This window comes from Dendrobates tinctorius, unplaced genomic scaffold (assembly GCF_039654945.1).
Source record: "Dendrobates tinctorius isolate UK_male_01 unplaced genomic scaffold, ASM3965494v1 ptg000241l, whole genome shotgun sequence".
NCBI lineage: Eukaryota > Metazoa > Chordata > Amphibia > Anura > Dendrobatidae > Dendrobates > Dendrobates tinctorius.
In genome coordinates, this window is record NW_027361908.1 from 613,366 (window position 1) to 627,424 (window position 14,059).

A 14,059-nucleotide genomic window follows, 5' to 3' on the forward strand; every position below is an offset into this window, starting at 1 on the left:
TGACGCTCACTCTATCCCTCTGCTAGTAAAGCCAGAATTGAGCCCTTCGTTTTCTCACGCAAGACTTTTCCTTTCAACTCCTTTGGCATGGTTAAGTTATTTTTTCATTCCTATTACTTTTGGAATATTACTAGCACTTGTTTTTCCATCCAACTTGTCCTATTGCAAGAGGATTGTGAACACCACAGCAGGGTTTTTTATACTTTCTTTCGTTAAATAAGCTTTGGTTCAGGTGATCACCTAATCAGAAGCACATGAAGTAGAATGAGGTGTACTCTGGTTGGAATTCAACTGACACTGGAATGGAATGGCTGTCAGACATGTAGAGAAGCTGATTTTTTATAAAACTGTGCAGTGGTCTATGTATTTTTGCCAGAGCTATATATAGATATATAGTCAATTCCAAAGCAAAGAAAAAAGCGAACGGCACTAGGAAACACAAGTCACCACTTTTCAGACACGGATCCACATACATCTGAACTCTGCGGTAAAATAACAGCTGGTATTGGTGCTTACATGAAATCAGAATAAATCCAAGTAAGCAATAAAAAGAAGCTGTAGCACTCACCAGCAGGGGAAACAATCCAATAGTCCTTTATTCACATACGTGCCATGGACAAAAAATGGACAGACAAGACATGTGAGACGTGCACGTCTCACATGTCCTGTCTGTCCATTTTTTGTCCATGTCATGTGTGTGAATAAAGGACTATTGGATTGTTTCCCCTGCTGGTGAGTGCTACAGCTTCTTTTTATTGCTTATATAGATATATAGCTCTGGCAAAAATTAAGAGACCACTTTCAAATTTTCAGTTGGTCTGATTTTTCTCTTTATAGGTATATTTTTGAGTAAAATGTAAATTGTTCCTTTAGTCTACAAAATTCTGACAACACGTCTCCGAATTTCCAAGCAATTTTTTTTTCTGAAAAGGAGAAATGGTCAAAATTAAAGAAAAAACAAAAAAACCCCAGTGCTTTCAGACCTGAAATAATGCAAAGAAAACAAGTTCTTAATCATTTAGAAACAACTAAACTAATGTTTTAACTCAGGAAGAGTTCAGACTCAATATTTTGTGGAATAACCATGATTTTTAAAAACGTCTTTCATGCGTCTTGGCATGCTTTCCACCAGTCTTTCACACTGCTTCTGGTGCAAAAATGTAAGCAGTTCTTCTTTGTTTGATGGCTTGTGACTATCCATCATCCTCTTGATTACATTCCAGAGGTTTTCAATGGGGTTCAGGTCTGGAGAATGGGGGCTGCCCATGTCAGAGTTTTGATGTGGTGGTCTCTTAATTTTTGCCAAGAGCTGTATATACAGTTGTGGCCAAAAGTATTGACACCCCTGCAATTCTGTCAGATAATACTCAGTTTCTTCCTGAAAATGATTGCAAACACAAATTCTTTGATATTATTAACTTCATTTAATTTGTCTTAAATGAAAAAACACAAAAAGAATTGTCCTAAAGCCAAATTGGATATAATTCCACACCAAACATAAAAAAGAGGGTGGACAAAAGTATTGGCACTGTTCGAAAAATCATGTGATGCTTCTCTACTTTGTGTAATTAACAGCACCTGTAACTTACCTGTGGCACCTAACAGGTGTTGGCAATAACTAAATCACACTTGCAGCCAGTTGACATGGATTAAAGTTGACTCAACCTCTGTCCTGTGTCCTTGTGTGTACCACATTGAGCATGGAGAAAAGAAAGAAGACCAAAGAACTGTCTGAGGACGTGAGAAACCAAATTGTGAGGAAGCATGAGCAATCTCAAGGCTACAAGTCCATCTCCAAAGACCTGAATGTTCCTGTGTCTACCGTGCGCAGTGTCATCAAGAAGTTTAAAGCCCATGGCACTGTGGCTAACCTCCCTAGATGTGGACGGAAAAGAAAAATTGACACGAGATTTCAACGCAAGATTGTGCGGATGTTGGATAAAGAACCTCGACTAACATCCAAACAAGTTCAAGCTGCCCTGCAGTCCGAGGGTACAACAGTGTCAACCCGTACTATCCGTTGGCGTCTGATTGAAAAGGGACTGTATGGTAGGAGACCCAGGAAGACCCCACTTCTTACCCCGAGACATAAAAAAGCCAGGCTGGAGTTTGCCAAAACTTACCTGAAAAAGCCTAAAACGTTTTGGAAGAATGTTCTCTGGTCAGATGAGACAAAAGTAGAGCTTTTTGGGCAAAGGCATCAACATAGAGTTTACAGGAGAAAAAAAGATGCATTCAAAGAAAACAACACGGTGCCTACAGTCAAACATGGCGGAGGTTCCCTGATGTTTTGGGGTTGCTTTGCTGCCTCTGGCACTGGACTGCTTGACCGTGTGCATGGCATTATGAAGTCTGAAGACTACCAACAAATTTTGCAGCATAATGTAGGGTCCAGTGTGAGAAAGCTGGGTCTCCCTCAGAGGTCATGGGTCTTCCAGCAGGACAATGACCCAAAGCACACTTCAAAAAGCACTAGAAAATGGTTTGAGAGAAAGCACTGGAGACTTCTAAGGTGGCCAGCAATGAGTCCATATCAAATTAGACAATGGTAGCACACCAAATACGAAATATGTGAAATACGAATAGCAAAATGGCTTTAGAAATACATATCATAATGGCTTTTATAAGGCATATCAAATATGAAATAAGTGAAATATGAATAGCATAATGGCTTTTGTAATCTAGAAAAACATATGAGATACTTAACACAAGATTTGGCCAAAAGATGTGAGCCCATTCACCAGCGACAAGGTGATCTCAGATTGAATGGGTCCCTATACTGACTGCCTGGTGTGAACTGACCTCTGGCTAGTAACATGATAAAGCCTGTATTTATAGGACGATAGGAACCAAACATGTGATTGAATGCGATTTAAAATCACCACTTGATGAAGGGCGGAGTGCTCAGTCAGAAAGCTAGTATACAAATAATAGAAAAAACTGACGGCACATCTAGAACTTGTCTGAATAGGTGCATACCTAAAGGCAGCTTACATATCAAATAAAAGCCATTATGATATGTATTTCTAAAGCCATTTTGCTATTCGTATTTCACATATTTCATATTTGGTGTGCTGCCAGCAATGAGTCCAGACCTGAATCCCATAGAACACTTGTGGAGAGATCTAAAAATGGCAGTTTGGAGAAGTCACCCTTCACATATCAGGGACCTGGAGCAGTTTGCCAAAGAAGAATGGTCTAAAATTCCAGCAGATTATTTTGGCTAAAGGTTGTGCAACCAAGTATTAGGCTGAGGGTGCCAATACTTTTGTCTGGCCCATTTTTGGAGTTTTGTGTGAAATGATCAATGTTTTGCTTTTTGCTTAATTCTCTTTTGTGTTTTTTCATTTAAGACAAATTAAGTGAAGATAATACCAAAGAATTTGTGTTTGCAATCATTTTCAGGAAGAAACTGAGTATTATCTGACAGAATTGCATGGGTGTCAATACTTTTGGCCACAATTGTATGTATATAATTTAATTCTTCTTTCAGACAATTCCTTTAAAGAGTAACTGTTGTTTTAATTATTTAAAGGGAACCTGTCACGTCGTTTTTCCGCAATAAGTTGGCGCCACTGCCTTTCGGGGCGCTTATCTACAGAATTATATAATGCTGTAGATAAACCCCCGATCTAACCTGAAAGATAAGAAAAACAAGTTTTATTATACTCACCCGGGGGCGGTCTGGAACGATGGGCATTCCGGGTCCGGCGCCTTCCATCTTCATGCGATGTGGTCATCCTCGTTGCTTCGTGTCACGGCTCCTGCGCAGGCATACTGATCTGTCCTGTTGAGGGCAGAGCAATGTATTGCAGTGCACAGGCACTGGGAAAGGTCAGAGGGGCTCAGCGCATGCACACTACAGTACTTTGCTCTGCCCTCAACAGGGCAGATCAGTACACCTGCGTAGGAGCCACACCACGAAGCAAGGAAGATGACGACATAGCAAGAAGATGGGAGGCGCCGGACCTGTGACACCCATCGGACCGGACCGCCCCCAGGTGAGTATAATAAAACTTGTTTTTCTTACGTTTCATGTTAGATCGGGGGCTTATCTACAGCATTACAGAATGCTATAGATAAGCCCTGAAAGGCAGTGGCCACAGCTTATTGAGGAAAAACTATGTGAAAGGTTCCCTTTAATAAATAAATAGTACACATAAGATACATTACAAAGTTACTTATTTCGATCAGCCAAATCTGCTTCTTTCCCCTCCTGGACTGATCTTTCATTCTCAAAGTTCTCAATTCCCAGGTAAAATGTGTATTCAGTGAAGGCAGATTTTTACATTACTGAGATGGGAGATGACAGTTGCTAGATTTTATGTAGATGGGAAGAGCTCTGCCTCTCGCTCCTTCCATCTACTAAGAATTTAATTAGTCATGATTATTCTATCGCTGTAAGATTTTACCAGTAAATTGAGTATTATGAAAATGAATGAGTCCACTAGGAAAAACATATGGGTTACTGTGCGCTGCCGTGGAAGGAAAGATGAGAGATACCATGTCAATTTAAGCCAGTTAATTCGTCAGCGCGCTTTGAAGTATACATCTTCTACGACTTCAGACCTTCAGCGCCAACCCAAGCTCTGCTACGTACAGATAGGAGCATAATTCAGTATTAGGAGAAGGTGCAGCCTGTCCATGCCGTATGTGGTAGAGCTCTGGTAAGTTTTTCTTCCGTGCACACTGTTAACATGATGCATGTCTTAGAATTGGCGTTGAAGGTCTGAACTCTTAGAAGATGTATACTTCGAAACGCGTTGACGAATTAACTGCCTTAAGTTGACGTGGCATCTCTCACTTTCCTTCCACAGCAGCGCAGAGTAACCCATTTGCTTTTCCGTTTATCTACTTATCCTCTCATGGGTCTACAGAGGCATTCTAAGAGGCATTGCTGTTTTGAGATAATACATAAGATTTGGCATGTCTTCTTGTACTCAGATGTGATTCACAAACATGCAGTGGGGAGCCGATGTAGCAGGAATGTATTAAAAAACAAAAAAAAAGCCCCCAAATTTTTTTTTGTAGCTTCCAACAATGTCTGATTATGTAAAAGACAAAAATATTGAGTACTCTCATGTGAATATGTAATGTGCATATCAATGAAATGTGGCTAATAAACTTTCCACGGCACATAAACTTGATGTTTCTCTACTGTATGCCAGCTCTAAGTTTAGCTCACTGTATCAGTATATGCTGATAACGGAGGCTATACATCTTGTGTAATTGTGTGCATACTTGCCGGTGACACCACTTCAGAGCCATGCTGGTGGAAAGGTCTGTCGCTGCCGGCACGCCGCTGTGTTCTGAGTTCATCCCAATTAGAAGACAAAGACTTTCTAGAACTGTACAAAATCAATTCTAGTGGAATAAATTCCTTCTGCCAGGCAGGTGTCAGAGTCACACAGCTTCATTTTATTCCTAAACATCTGGTAAAACTTAAATAATGTCAGTGGAATGGAAACTGCAGACAGGACAATAGGCACCCGCATTGAAAATAAACGTTGCTTTTCTTGCAGTGGTTTTTAATTCCCTTTTAAAGCCCTGGTTTTATAACTCAGCATGGGGCATTTCTCCTGCCATAATCTTCCATTTTCAATAACCAATTTGTTCTTTCTGCTTGAATAATAGAATGTGTATTTAAAGGATAATGTTACTGAAATAGTGCAGAGCTATTTCTAGGAAACATGAAAACAAGGTTGATGAATGTGAATGTCACATTCATATTAAACTTTTAGTTCTTAAACCTTTCCTCTAATTCTTTGTCACCTCATTAACCCCTAGCTTACTATATAACAGGTGAAATAAGTATTTGAACACATCACCTATTTTCTAAGTAAATATAGCTCTAAAGCTGCTGTTGACATGAAATTCTCACCAGATGTCAGTAAAAACCTATGCAATCCACACAGGTAAAGAAATCAAATCATGTCCATACATTCAGTTATGTGTAATAATGAGAAATGACACAGGGAAAAAGTATTGGACACACTGACTGAAATTTATTTACTACTTTATACAAAACTCTTTGTTGATGATGACATCTTCAAGACTCCTCTTGTATGGAGAAACTAGTCGGATCCATTGCTCTGGTGAGATTTTCTCCCATTTTTCCACTCAAACACTCTTCAAATCCTGAAGCTTCCATGGGCTTGTTCCAGCGTCGGTCTGGAGCACCTTGGGCCCACCAGAGAAAATAATTCTTGGGGCCCACTATGTAGCTACATAGAAATAAATACAAGACCACCAAATGTGCGGTAAAATGCGCTAATATCAGGGTATAATATAAGGTAGCACATGTCTTAATTATGTAGCAGGGGTTGGGGTAGCCCTCCTCATAGAATAAAATGTAGCCCCCTCATAAAATATAATGTAGCCCCCTCATAGAATATAATGTAGCCTCCATCATAGAATATAATGTAGCTCCCTCATAAAATAGTGCAGCCCCCTCTCATAGAATATAATGCTGCCCACCTCATAAGGTATAATGCAGTCCCCACCATAGAATATAATGTAGCACCCTAGGGTATACTGCAGCCCCCCCTCATATAGTATAATGAAGCCCCACCACAGAATATAATGCAGCCCTCCCCAGAGTATTATATAGCCCCCTCATAGGGCATAATGCTGCCCCCCTCATATAGAATGATGTAGCCCCGCCAGAATATAATGTAGTCCCCTGAGAGAATAATACAGCCCCACCACAGAATATAATGCATCCCCCCATAGAGTATACTGTAGCCTCCAAGAATATAATGTAGTCCCCTGAGAGAATAATGCATTCCCCCCCCACAGAATATAATGTAGCCCCTCAAAGTATAATGCAGCACTTCTCCACCTCCATCATTGTTCTCCCCCTCCACCCCCATCATTGTCCTCATCACCACCTCCATCATTGCCTTCTCCCCAACCACCACTATGATTCTCCCCCACCACCCCTACCATTGCCCTTTCCACCACCTCAATCGTTGCCTCCTCCCCATCACCATAAATGTCCTTTCCACCACTACTATCATTGTCCTTTACACCACAACCATCATTGATTTCTCCCCCACCACCCCCATCATTGCCCATTTCAACACCTCCATCATTGCCTCCCCCCACCACCATCATTGTCTTCTCCCCCACCACCCCATCATTGCCTCCTTCCCCACCACTCCCATCATCATCGCCAGTCTGCAATACACACATCTCCAATACACACAGCACCACTCTCTCTCTCACTCACGCACTCACATACACATACCGCACCACTCTCTCACACTAACACAAAAAGCACTGCATACACACACATGCACGCAGACAGACAGACACACAGCACCACTCACCTCTAAGCAAGTTCCCCGCAGCACATCCCGGCAGACTCTTCCTCGCCAGCAGCTTTCTGTCTGAACAGCCACGTGCTGAATGATGACATCATCCAACTGCGCTGTCTCAGACAGGAAGCGCCGAGCAGGAAGCAAGATGCCGGGTTGTGCTGCGGGGAACTTGCAGAGAGGTGAGTGTGCTGTGTGTCTGTCTGCGTGCGTTTGTGTATGTGGTGCGGTGCTTTGTGTGTGAGTGTGAGAGTGTGGAGTGGTGGTGGTGGGGCTTTACATGCGGGCACTGTTAGCTGCAGCCTGCGTCTAAGGCTTCCTGCTTTTAAAGTGAAATGGTATTCACTCTTCTCCATGCTCATGGGGGCGTGGGAAGCATGAAGATTAATTTCTATTTAGAAGCGGGGACAGAATCCTGTCTCCATCTGCTGCTCCACTGGCACAGGGCGGGCCCCCTTCACTCAGGGACCCCATAGCCACTGACTGGGGGCCCTAGGCAGCTGCTGGCCAGTATGCCAGCAGGTATCAGTGCCTGGGCCCACCAGAGAATTCTTCGGTTAACCGGTTGGCCTGTACGACCCTGGCTCCTTCTATGAACTCTGAGCTTTACTTCCTTCCATAAATTTTCTATTGGATTCAGGTCAGGTGATTGGCTTGGCCATTCTAGCAGCTTTATATTTCTTCTCTGAAACCAATTGTTACTTTCCTTGTTTGTGTGATTGTGATCATTGTCTTGTTGAAATGTCCCCCCTCATTTCATCTCCTGGAAGATGGCCGCAGATTTTTATCAAGAATGTCTGAGTACATTTGGATACAGGAAAGATAAATATCTTTGTACCATGTTAGCCACTTTCAGTTAGCCATTAAAAGGTATCAACCACTGAGGACTCAGTTACAAATATTTTTCTGAGTACATTTGTCCATTTATCCATCCTTCAGTTACATGAAGCTTGACAGTGCTGTATGCGAAAAAAAAAGCCCTACACCATGATGTTCCCACCTCCTGACATCACTGTTGGTAGGGTGTTTATAAGGTGATATACAGTGCCTTTTGGCCTCCAAACATGGTGTGTGTTATGTCATCCAAAGAGTTAAATTTTGGACTCGTCTGACCAGACTATATTCTCCCAGTACTTCACAGGCTTGTCTAAATGTTTTGGTAAATGTTTTGGAGCAAACTTTAAATGCGCTTGAGCATACTTTTTGTTCAGCAATGGAGTCTTGCATGGTGAGTGTGCATACAGTCCATGGAGCATGAGCACATTATTGTTTTCCTTGAAACAATTGTACCTGCCGATTCCAGGTCTTTCTGTAGCTCTCCACAAGTGGTCCTTAGCTGTTGGAGAACTCTTCTGATAATTCTTTTGACTCCTCTGTTGATATCTTGATGGAAGCATCTAGTCGTGGCTATTTTATGGTGAAATTATTGTTTCCACTTCTGTATTACGACCTCCCAACAGTGCTCACTGGATCCTTGAGTAGTTAAGAAATTCTTCTGTAACTAATGCCATCAGTATGTTTTGCAACAATAAGGTTACAAAGGTCTTGCGACAGTTCACTGGTTTTACTCATTATGAGATGGTTCTTGTGAGGCACCTTGGTAATGAAACACCTTTTTATAGGCCATCAGTTGAACCAGCTGATATTATTTTTCAGGCTGGTTTCACATTAGCGCTTTTGTGCGCAGCGCATCGTGCGCACCGGTGTGCACTGCGCAGCTATGTTTAACATGACGTGTGCATGGTCTTGCGCACACTTGCGTTTTAGTGCGCATGCGTTTTTTTGTCTTTCGCGCCAGACGCAACATGTTGCATTTTTTGGTCCGCCCTGTCTCGTAAAAAAAAACGCTTGCGCACGGAATACGCAAAAACAACACATTGAAGTCTATGGGAACGCATGCGTGCGCATGGTCTTGCGCACTCTTGCGTTTTTTTGCATATGCGTTTTTGAGGTAAACAAGTCTGGAATGTGGTCTAGACAATGGAAAAAATGTCACACCTAAAAACGCATGCGCATAAAAACGCAAACGCATGCAAAAACGCATGTAAAACGCAAGCAACGCTGCGTTTTTTGACGCATCAGCATACGCATGACGCTAAAAAAAGCGCGTTTGTTTTGCGTTTTTCTTTGCGTTTTTTATGCGCACCATGCGCTGCGCAATAAAACGCTAATGTGAAGCTAGCCTTAATGGCAGGATTGCTTTCTACAGTAATTAATTACTGATAGACTTCAGCTGATGTCATGACTTTCTGTGGCTTTTTTCACCTCTTTCTTCATGTGTTCAATACTTTTTTCCTGTGTCATTTCTCATTCTTACACATAACTTACGGTAACTTATCGACGTCTACAGTTTGATTATTTTGCCTGTGTGGGTCGGATGGGTTGTTACAATATTTTTCTATATGGCTTTTGTGCACAACACTGCAGAAAATTTTGGATGCGGTTTTACTTGCGATTTTTCTTACCCCCCCCTTTTCAGACGAATGGGTGAAAAGAATTGACACGCCGCAGAGTTTTGAAAAAAATGCTTTGATGGTTCAAATCCACAAGGATTGCATGAGGTTTTAGAAATCTAACTCACTTTCCTGGTATTGGAAAGGGCTGCATTTTTTGTGTGGCAAAAGCACAGTGTGCGAACAATACTAGTAAGTTTAAAAAGAAAGGTTTGATTGTACCATGCTTTGTTTCCCTGACATATGTAATTGTCGCTGGATGTTTAAATGATTCCATTTATATCTGTTGGGTATAGGTTTTCGATATGGTCACTGGCCAGTTTCTGGAGCACTTAAAGGGTCACAGCAGAACTGTCCAACATTGCCAGTTTACCCCAGATGGGAAATGGCTCGTATCAAGCTCTGATGACGCGACAATCAGGGTGAGTGCTGTACTCCTCATTTTACACCTTGTCTTTATAACAGTGCACATTCCACAAATGGCGTTTTATCCATTTATCGCGCCCCAGCACACACCCATTAGAAATGGTATGATTATAGTACAGCAAATCATTACAGATTTTATCCTGTTATGTTCCCTAAGTGTCACAAAATACCTACTTTGAGATGATTTTGATTATGTTGCACTTACTACATGTAAACTGGTTGTAAAATAGAAGTCTATCTCTGAGCAGACACTTTGTGACACTTAAAAGAACGCTAATCTTAGAAAATGCACAAAAAGCTATATCACAGCTCTTCCTCTCTTGTTCTCTTCTATTTCATGAAAATAGATATTAAAAACATAAAAGCTTTTATCCTAAGTCATATTGCCAGACTTGTTAAAGGGTCGATAGTGACAACTAGGACTGCTGCTTCCAACAGGTGGCGCTATAGAGTTCAAGTCCTCTTCCTCTCTGAAGAGACAATTTGCATAATAAAAACCTAGAAATGTATAAAAAAATCAATTCTTTCTGTCCAAGATTAGCCATTAACTTCATCTTCATAGTCCTGACTGTAAGACAAATGGCTACAGCAGAAGCCTCAATCCTCTGAAGTAGAACCCAAAAAACATAAAACCCACTCCCATTGGCTTAACCCCACCCCTCTATTCACAATCAAAAATTAACCTCTGTGTTTTCTATGTTAGATCTACCAGACTTTGTTTAATACTTTAATGCTCAATGACAGATCTATAAGTCATGGATCATGTTGGGGTATTTGGTGTGGTCTCAGGAGCAGGTCACTGACAGCAGTATTTTAGAGGTGCGGCTCAGCCCGGGTGTTTGGTCTCCCATCGTTTTTCCCTGGGTCACGATTGTGGTGAGCCGATGAGCTGTCATGACAGCCAGGGCCCTATTGAAGGCAACTGTCATGTCAATTCTCTTGGGATGTCCAGCCATAGGCTGGGCGTCATGGAAGACTGAATTTTACTATATACAGCAATATTAGAGTCAATGCTGGCTAAAAAAAAATGAAATACACCCTTTACCGCAGTTAGAAATATAGCAATGTTAGAAGTAAAAAAAACAAAAAAAAACCCACATATTTGATAGCACAGTGTTTGATCTATCAAAACATAAAATTGGTTCACCTAATCTGTAAATGCCGTAAAGCGATAAAGAAAAAAAATCCAAGAATTTCGGTTTGTCGATCACAATGAAAACCCTGTGTCTACCCCAAAAAGGAGTAAGCTTTTTGCTAATATAGAAATATAATGGGGAAAAATGTGCCATATGTCATGTTGTAACATGACATATGTTTGTGCACACAGCCGTTAAAATCCTTTTTTTTATTTTACCGGATGCAAGAATAAACTTAGGCTGCTGCACCTTCTCATCCTCTTAAAAAAGGATAAAAAATGAATCGGGTTTTCTTCTCCTTCGCCTCATTGGGGGACACAGGTACTGTGGGTGTATGCTACTCCCGCATGGATGCTGACACTAACTGAAAAAAAGAGGTTAGCTCCTCCTCCGCCGTATACACCCTCGCCTCGATTGCGGGCGGAAACCAGTTTTTGCTTAGTGTCTGTTGGAGGCACACGTCGGTCTGTCTCAAGACTGATTCTTTTTTTTTTTTTTGTCTTTTTCCCCATGAAGATAAGACAGGGGAGACGGACCCTATTGAAAGGGTCCGATCTCCCCAAACCAACAACGGGCGAGCACGTGCGAGTGTCCCTCCACGTATCCTCTCCCGCAATGGGGATTTTTTTTTTCCGGATGTTCCATTTTTTCATATGAAGATAAAATAGGGGTGACGGATCCTATTGAAAGGGTCCGATCTCCCCAAACCAACAACGGGCGAGCACGTGTGAGTGTCCCTCCACGTTTCCTCTCCTGCACCGTGGGACATGATGCCGGACTTAGCCCTGTCCGCCCTAGGGTATTGAAACCCTAGGCTGCACAGAGGCACAAGTGTAGTCCGTGCGGCCCCCACTGCCCCACCAATGCTGAAGACTGCGGTGGGGCAAGGTGGGGGATGGTCCCTCTCCTCACCCCTTGAAGGGGTTAGATGGAGCTAGGCTGCCTGCACCGTCCTTACTTCACATGGCCCCCCTCCCTTCTACCTGAGCTGAACGGAGGTGGATGGCCAGGGAGGGCTCCTGCAGCGTCGGATCTGGTCCCGGCCGTGATTCTGGGGTCCGACGGTACCATCCGGGGGGGAATCAAGGCCGCGTCTTCAGCCGGCGCTAGGCTGCGGTCGGAAGTCCCTGCCCCCGGCATCGTCATGGCGGCCCCGCCCCCCCATGGCCTGGGCGGATGCCGAAAGAAATTTAGGCCCCGGCTTCAGGCTGAAGCTGGGCCGCAATAGGAAGTACCGCCCCCAGGATCCTTTTTTTCTTTCGGGGCCCGGCCTGCAGTGGTGGCGCGCAGATTGAAGCGACGCACGCTGAGGACACAGGGGACACAGGACTAGGGTAAGTGCTGCCCCCCAGCTCCACAGAGAGGCCACGAAATAAAGAGCGCCCTCCCCCGCCGTTTTTTTCAGCATGGAGCCCTTACTGGTGCAGCATGTCAGGAAAAGCTAAGACACATACGTTCCTATACGCTGCATGCATCTCCTGTCAGTCTGCTTTTCCGCGGGCGCAGACCAAACGAGTATGCGAAGCCTGCGAGCCCGAACGTGCTCAGGAGCCCTCCCCTGCGACCGAGCCCAGTGTACCAAGTCCCCCGGAATGGGAGTTATCACTGTCGCAATCTATGGTGTCACGAGAGCAATCGAGTCCCTTCGGGCCCCAGATAGGGGCAGGGACAGTGGCTCTCCTATCTTAGAGGGGTCCTCTACCTCACAGGAGCCTCCGGCCTGCAGGGGCCGTTCTCACTCCAGGCAGACGCAAGAGAAACGAACCCACACGGTGTCTCCCGGTGCCTCGGCATCCATGAGCTCTGCTTCTCGCTCCCCGTCTCCAGCAGTCGATAGCGAGCAAGGCTCGGACTACGACTCTGACGAACCCCTTGACCATGATACTCCAGGTGGTCAGGAAACAGTTGATAGTCTCATAGAAGCCGTCAACCATACTCTGGGGATTGAGGATGATTCCACTCTGGCTGCGGGCTATAAGGTGTCATTTAAGCGGATCAAGCGTACCCATAGAGTATTTTGCACTCACCCTGAATTTGAGGACATAGTGCAAAAACACAGAGAACGGCCGGACAGGCGGTTCTCGGGCCAGAAGGCACTCGAGGCGAAGTATCCTTTTGCCCCGGATCTCCGTAAAAAGTGGACGGAATCCCCAACTGTGTATCCACCTGTGTCGCGCTTGGCTACAAAATCTCTACTATCCGTGTCTAGTGGTTCTTCTATTAAGGAAACCACTGATCGTCTCATAGAGAACTTGGCGGCTCGCTCAGTGTTTGAGGCATCAGGATCGGCACTCTCTCCCTCGTTCGCAGCAACGTGGGTAGCCAAGGCCATGATTTCTTGGTCATAAACTTTGAATAGAGCCTTGCAGGACATAGACCTACCAGCGGAAGTATCAGAAATCACAAGTCAGATAGCCATGGCGGGGGACTACTTGATTAATGCATCTTTAAATGCGGCCAACTGCGCGGCACTTGCGGCCGCAAATGCGATCTCCATTAGGAGAGTGCTATGGTTAAGGACATGGCGGGCCGATTTAGCCTAAAAAAAGTCCTTGACAGCGCTACCATACCAGTGTGGTCGCCTGTTCGTAGAGAAGTTAGATCAGCTCATCTCCGACTCTACAGGAGGCAAGAGCGGTTTTCTTCCTCAACAAAAGGTCAAACCGCCGTTTCGTCACCAGTTTCAGGCTCGTTTTCGTGCCTTTCGCAACCCCGGGTGGATGAC

The 14,059-nt window shown here is 43.9% G+C and overlaps 1 protein-coding gene across 3 annotated transcripts in view; it reads left to right on the forward strand.

Annotated features, from left to right (window-relative positions):
• APAF1 (apoptotic peptidase activating factor 1) overlaps window positions 1–14,059 on the forward strand; it is a 195,766-nt gene that overhangs the window by 142,214 nt on the left and 39,493 nt on the right. For all 3 annotated transcript variants that reach the window (XM_073556887.1, XM_073556884.1, XM_073556886.1), the window contains exon 22: window positions 10,069–10,194. In XM_073556887.1, the coding sequence (XP_073412988.1) occupies window positions 10,069–10,194 (126 nt within the window). The remainder of the gene's footprint in view (window positions 1–10,068; window positions 10,195–14,059) is intronic.